Here is a 7425-nt window from a genome sequence, read left to right on the forward strand (position 1 = left end):
CAACTCTGACCTTAAAAATCTTCTTGCCCACTGGTGGGGAGGGGGAACTGGACTTAAAGGCAGCCCCAGTAAAGCATCTTATAGTAGTTAAGCCTGGAAGTTAACAGCATGTGCACCATAGTCCTAAAGACCTTTTCTTCCAAGAAGAGATTAAGTTGGTTTATCAATCAAAACTGATAAAAGGTTCTCCTGGCTGTTGTCGCAATCTGGGAAGCCATTTAGAGATCCAGCTGCAGAAACACCTTCCAACTGGTTACCTGCTCCTTCTAAGAAAGCATTATCTTTTCCAGAATAGAAGATTTATCACTGCTTTGGAGCTATGACCCTTCCCAGTAACACTCCTGTTTTATCTGGATTCAGTTTCAGTCTATTACCCTTTTTCTTTCTGACACTTGATAACTGGGTATAACCTATATAACTGTAGTCCAAACCACTGGCTACTTACAACCATCTTCTTCAACTGTAGGGCTTTTGCTGCCCCATGACTGTGAAGGAGCAAGAGATGGCTGATAACTGTCCATTTTTCAACAAGAGATAAGATAGTGTGATAGGTAAAAGCCTAAGACATTCCCATGTGCCCTCTCCAGAAACAATTATGGCCTTTAGGGGTAGTCTCACCACAACCAAGGGATATGGTAGTGAGGAGCATTCACACAGTGCAGGTGACTCAGCAATTGTGTTCCAATAGAACATGGAGCCAGAATCCTTTAGCATTCTCATTGATTAGGAATAAGCAAATATGCTGATGCATATGGCTGTACCACATCCACCTGGTTCTTCATATCAAGTAGAGGATCCAAAAACGCAGAAAGCCTCCATCAGTGGTTTATTTAGTATTATATGCATTTATCTTATTCTGCACTGCACCATCACAATTCTGTCTTCAGAGTTCTCCTTAGATAAAGAAAGCACCAGAACGAAACATCCAAAGAGCCAGACATATCACTTCCAGGTCAGCAATGGTGCCAAGCCAGCAGTAGATTCATCTCAGACTAGGAAGACAGAGGATGGCGAGGTGTAGGATGTGCAGCTATGTAAAATCTGAAGGAGAAATCAGGTCTGATCAAGGCCAAGGAGCAGAGACTTCAGGTCTCTGGGCACAGCCTGGCCACAGGAACAATATTGAACTAAAAACGACTCCAGGATGCTGCTTGACAGACACTGAACTACAAGGCCAGATTTGGCATCTGACTGCAGTTCTTCTCTGCCTTCCTAATTTGTGTATTCCTTTTGATGATGATTTCTCATCAGTTGGCTTTTGTGTTCTAGACTGGGTCTGGGTTTATAAAGACAGAATTAGACTGATGCATTTGTGTGACAATAACATAGATCATGAACTGCCATTTGTGTGGTAAGGACATGCACATGAAAAACTGCAAGATGGTGGTCAAGGCTGTATGATCAAAGCCCCCTCCTTTTTGTACTCACATCAATGTCACAGACATGCAAAGGAGCAGGGCTTCAATTACACAGCCATGGCTGCCATCTTGACTTTTTTGACACATGCACCTGCAGACACTGTTGGCAATGACTAATCTTTAATATGGAAACAGTCTAAATTAAATTATTGACTAAATTTGGGCAACTGTAGTATGACTGCAAAAAGACCCTGTGACTCTTTTACAGAAACTTAAGCCATATAGCAATCTACATTCTTTTGCATCCTTTTTCTTTCCAACTGCCCTGCTTATTTTTTTTTCAGTTATATTACTGCCCACACAAGATAACATTTTATGCCACTGATGAGGTGAATTATAGATAAGCATTAAGGAAGTGAACCCTATTTATTTAATTGAGATTTACTTCCACGTACATGTGTCTAGAACTGCAGTTTTAAGCTATTTGTTTACCCATGCTTAGCTGGAACCAAGCCTTAGGAGCTTTGTATGGTGCGCATACTCATCAAAAGGGAAAGTGGGAATCTGCTGGAAAAGAAGCATGCTGTAATTCAAAGGCGAGTTGATTACTGTTGGGTATAAGCCAGCTGTGGCATGAGTCAGATGTGCCCAAGGAAGCACATGTTCACACTTGTGGCAGCTCCCCAGAGCCTTCAGGGAAAAGAAAGAGGGAGAGCTGAGCTGTTCCCTTCTACTACAAAATAAAATGCAACTCCTGGAAGGAAGCTGTAGAAAGATGAACATGGCAGGAATCTGAAGTTCAGACACAGTCAAGTAAATCCCAAACAGCATTTTCACTTCTAGTTCTTCCTTCCCAATTCCTTATTTTTGCATTTCACAAAAAATAGGAACTGATAGCAGACTGTTTCAACTTTGCTCATGAGGCAAAAATATAGGAATTCCTTGACTGCTGCATTATAATGATTAAAGAATACAAGCCTGCAGCTATTTCCTTGAACATTTTCACATCTAACAAAGCGTGTATGGGACTGACTTGTGAACTGCACATTAGGACAATTTCAACTTGAATTTCACCTCTACCATCACCTTCCAAGTGGCCTTAAGTGAGTTGTTCTCTGTGTTACCTTAACCATATTTAGCTACCTTGGGAATAATAATACTGAACTACCTTACAAGATTGCTTGAAGTACAAGAAGGCAATGAAAAAAATACACTAAAAACTACAAGAAGCTCATAGAAAAATTCACTAAAAACTCTACAGTGCTACTAAAGTGCTGGCTTCCCGTTCTTCCCCAAACCCCCAACTTTCAAATGCACATAAATGAAACCATATAATTGCTGTTGTTTTAGCACTTCTGTGGGTAATACCATGCTCTACATCTGAAGGTAACAGAGGTATCATTTGTCTTCTGCTGCTTTTAAATTGTCTTTATGTTCTAGTGCAAAACAGACTTTAGGCACAAAAACTGGACCAATGCTCTTCAAATGCTCCCCCCCCCCTTTGATGCCAAATCCTCTGGTGTAATAACTGTGGTGGTTGACTTTGGAGCAGTCATCCTGATGGGCAACAATCTGCTTCTTTGGCAGGTGATTTTTACAAGTTGGGCTTTTTATAACTGGGACAAGAACAAGCTAGGCTGGGTGGGTTTTGTTCTGTGTCTCCTGAGTCACTGGCACTCCCATTTTGGATTCGCGGTCAGGTGAAGAAGCCTGTCCAGCCCTTACAACTGCGGGAAGAGAAGAAGTTAAGGGCAGAAACACCCAAGACTGCTTAGCCCTGCTGTGGGTTGGCACTGCAAGGCAAAAGATGCATAAAATGGAAAGGGTTTCTCTTCATTCTTCAGAGATATATTCAGAATGGGCACACTAAGTCTCCTGTCTTTTGAATCTGAGCAGACCACTCTTGGTTATTTGTGCACTGCCCTTTGGCATTGCTGTGACCTTAGAAGTTTATATTCTTTAGTGGGGGAGGGGGGAGGGGATGTAAATTTCCCCTTTTGTTGCAGGGCCACCCCCACCCCACTGATACCCTTTGTTAGCAGGGATCAGGAATGCATGGCACAGTAGGAACCGGTTCCTACTGTTTTCTTCTAAAGCCAGCTGCACGGCCCCCTTTTGATGGTGACCTTTATGTAAAACACAGTAACTTTCAACCAGGTGGGACTTCCAGATTGTTTTAACCCAGCAGAGCTTTTCAAAATAACACTTCCATTCACACATTTTGACCCTTCTCATCTGCTTGCCGTGCTTTCTGAAGTTCATCTGGTTTCCAGTCGAATCAGCCGCAGGTAACAGGTGGCCGCTTTTTCCCACCCAGCTTCTCGACTTGTTCTAGTAAAACAGCCCCGCACGGCCACCCGCTGATCAAACTGAAACCGATTTCGGGTGGCAGAGGAAGAGATTAGTGCAACACACCGGCGGAAGTGAGCCTCGATGGCAGCCTCCTCCTGCTCCACTACACACCTCCATCCCCTGTATAGCGATGGGCACAGTTCAGCTTCAGGCACAAACTTCAGAAGCTGCGCCTCCAGCTCCGTTGCCCCGGAACACCCCGGGTGGAGCTATTTCAGAATTCCTGACGCCCCGAGTCTCGCGACGGAGCCACAGGCACCCTAAAACTGCGCTGAACTAGCAACCTTCAAATAACCGCCAGCCCAGGGAAACAACTACTCCGTTGCAACTACAGTACAGGCGCGGCAAACCCACGAGGTTCTTCCTGCCGGATCCCACCTGCAGGGGTTGCGCGCGCTCTCCCTACAAGAATCCCAAACCTGCACTCTTTATGTACTTTTTTTTTAAAATTGCTCGATTCGTCTTCGAAAAGTGACAATCAGCACTTCCACCGGTCAATCAAGTATCCCGATCCTGCAGCATCGGATCATTAGCACATGGTGGGTCGAAAGCCACAGAGGGTTAGACCAAGCGACTCCACGGTGCCGTATGGCGGGGCAGGCCGATCTGTCCTATTCCACCTCCCCCGCTGCCCCTTACCCTTCACAGCAACCAAGTCCCTGCTTCAGCTAAATCCCTCCCAGCCGCGCCCCGGAGACACTTACAGCCTCCTGTTCGGGTTCAGCTGCTGATGCATGGCCAGGGAAAATCCGAAAAAGCTGCCGGGTTCGCCGTTCCACTTGACTACGTTGTCCGTGTCCAGGTTGAAGGCGCGGAGGATTCCAGGCAAGAGGCACAGGTAGAAAAGCGGAAGCATTTTCCCCGAAGAGCGAGTGCGCCAGCCAGGCGAGCCCACCGTCCCTGCTGCTGCTGCTGCCGCCGCCGCCGCTCCGCCCGCTGGAATCCCCAGGAAAGCCAGGCTCGCGGGGCGCCCCTCGCCGTTCTGGCCACTGATCGGCGCCGCTCCCCTTGCGGCCGCTCTGAATGAGCTCGTTGTTCTCTCCAGAGATTTGCTCGGGCTTTACACCAAGTGACGAACAACAAGCCAGGAGCCCCGCCCCGTCTCTCCCCAGCCAAGCAGGAGCGCCTCGCCTTGCCCTACCCTGCCCAGGCTGCCAGCCGCCTGTTGCCCAGAAAAAGGGCTCGAACCAACTACAGTATAAAGCGCCCAGAGCGAGAGGCTTTCGTTGGGAGGAGCAGCGTTGTCTAGGGTTCGCTTGTGCGCCGCCATGCCGTGAGGTCAAAACGTGAGAAGGCCACCGCTGTGACTGACGGAGCCTTGCCGATCCACAATCCGCTGGGTGGGTCAGTTCTAGGGCTGGCACCGGGCTTGTGGGCGATTGAGTGCAACCCCTGCCGCATGCAGGAAAGCTGGAACTGAGGTATCCTGGCCTTGTCCTGAAGACCTCCACGGGGGACCTCTTCAGTTACCCCTTTTGATATGAAATGTGTGAGAATGCAAAAATAGCATGTGAGAATTCATAACGTGTTAGTGTTGTCAGGTGAGATCTTGTGAGATCTTACCTTCAACGCAGTGAAATCTCACACGATTTAATCATTCTATAAAATCTGGGACAAATTGCCCAAGCCATCATGCAAGATCATGCGATAGGACCCTGGGCCTGAAAAAGCCGCCAGCTCTTAACTTAAAGTCAGAGTTCCAGTGGTGACACCTGTTACCGCTGGTCCTATTTATATCAATACTTTGAAATAACAGCATAGGATAAAAGCTAGTACTGTACTCATTTCTCCACCCTCTTCAAAAAGTAATGAACACAATGACCTGATGGAAAGTTAATAAACTAGCCACTTTTTTCTTTTCTTCCAGTGTGGCCATGAGTAGGCAGTTCAAGGCATCCTTAATCCAATCCCATTTTCTTTAAACCACATTTGGTTATGGCTCCATTGTCAAACTGTTTTTACCATCAAGAAGTTGCTCCTAATGTGCTGGACCACCGATATGTCCTGAAACTTAAGCCCTTGAGATCCAGCACAGAATAAATCTTTCTCTTCTGTGGGCACTTCAGATATTTGAAAAGCACTTTAGGTATTTAAGGTCTGCGAGTATCCTCAGCCTTCTCTCATCCAACAAAATTTGCCTGGCCCCTTCACTCTTTCCTCACAAAACTTGTTTTCTATATTCATGGCCACCTGCTCAAATGATAACTTGAATAAATGAACTCCTTGTGATGTTTCCACATTGCAATCCAGATAATTATGAATGAGGAAAGAAGGTCCAGGGATCAAGTTGGACAGATGTAGGATTCTTGCATTCTGTGCCTTTATCTGCATTGCCTCAGGCTATTCACTGGCTTTTGAAAGGACATTTTAATAAGATACTTTTCAAATGAACAGCTCCTTGTACAGCCCATCCAAAGGTGCAACTCCTATATTCACCTGAAAGGAAGACTGATTCTTTCATCAAATGATTTACTTTTAAAGGGGAAGGTTGTTTAGATTACCTTAAATACGGAAATGGAGAGAGAAGAGGGATTTTTCTCTCTAATGTTCCATATTCTAATACGGGGATACTGTCACTTTCATGGTTGCCTTTCGGTTGGGTAAACATAGTATTTCATCTTTCTGTTATTAATAGATTTTGTTTTGCAGTAATTAAGTGAAACGGATGGATGAGTTGGGAACTAAACAGAAGGGTTACAAATGGACAACACTGTTTTCTCCACCCACCCCCAATAAAATGTGACAGAGACAGGATGATTGTACCATAAGGCCCTGTTTGGAAGCACTTAATACTATCAACACACTGTTGTACTCCTGCTCTTGATTTTTGTTCTTATGATTTTTGACAGACTGTAAATAATTAGAGTTAAATAAAGAACAGAGTAGTAGCACAATCTCCTCAGATGCACATTTCAAGTAATTTAAAATACTGTAGTTTAATAAAGAAATGAATTTTAGTAAATAATTGCATGAAATTTAGTAGATAATAGTGTATGAAGCTTTATTTATTACAGTAATTTATATAGCACCCTAAGACTCCAGGAGATTTGCATGTCATCATATTCCCCATCAGATTCTGTGCTGAAAAAAAAATCTGGAATAAACAGCAAGACCGTGATTAAAATTTGATTCTAGAAAGTTACAAACGGACTAAGGATCCAGATAAATTTGAAATAAGATTTTGGAATTAATTATAAGAATCCTTCCCATGAGAAAATACTTTTGTTTTGAATTCTTTAAAAAAACTTGTAGGATGAGACTTTGAAAGTTGGAAACTAGAGGGAGCTAAAGGTTACAATTAAAGGAGAAGAACACTTAAATTTGACTTACTAATACAGAATGGAGCAAAATATTTTCACACTGGACTTATTGAAGGATATTTTTGAACAATGGGCCAAGAAGTTAATTTTAAGAGCATCTACCTCTATAGATAGACTGTGTTTCAAAGATGTTATGGAAGAGGAACAAGTTTTATCGGACAAGACTGAGACTGATCTGAAAGTGGATTTAAAATGACAAGCTACAAGAATGATATGAAAAAAGATGTTACACTGGCTGTACAAAAGAAACTGGCTGATGTCTTAATAATTAAAAGGGATATACAAATAATAAACCAAGAGAGTAACCTGGATAATTTTCTTATATTGGATTTACAAAAGAGGCTTGCTAAAGTTTTGAAGAATCTTGTGAGAAGGAACAAAGAAAAAATGGGGAA

The 7425-nt window shown here is 43.8% G+C and overlaps 1 protein-coding gene across 3 annotated transcripts in view; it reads right to left on the reverse strand.

The window, feature by feature from the left end:
* Positions 1 to 4756, reverse strand: part of ITGA6 (integrin subunit alpha 6) — a 66158-nt gene extending 61402 nt beyond the window's left edge. Inside the window, exon 1 of one of the 3 annotated variants that reach the window (XM_063318163.1) lies at positions 4415 to 4756. In XM_063318163.1, the coding sequence (XP_063174233.1) occupies positions 4415 to 4566 (152 nt within the window). In that variant the 5' untranslated portion in view covers positions 4567 to 4756. The remainder of the gene's footprint in view (positions 1 to 4414) is intronic. The other 2 variants (XM_063318161.1, XM_063318162.1) reach the window with 2 other exon arrangements.
* Positions 4757 to 7425: the final 2669 nt, after the last annotated feature.

This window comes from Candoia aspera, chromosome 1 (genome assembly GCF_035149785.1).
Source record: "Candoia aspera isolate rCanAsp1 chromosome 1, rCanAsp1.hap2, whole genome shotgun sequence".
Lineage (NCBI taxonomy): Eukaryota > Metazoa > Chordata > Lepidosauria > Squamata > Boidae > Candoia > Candoia aspera.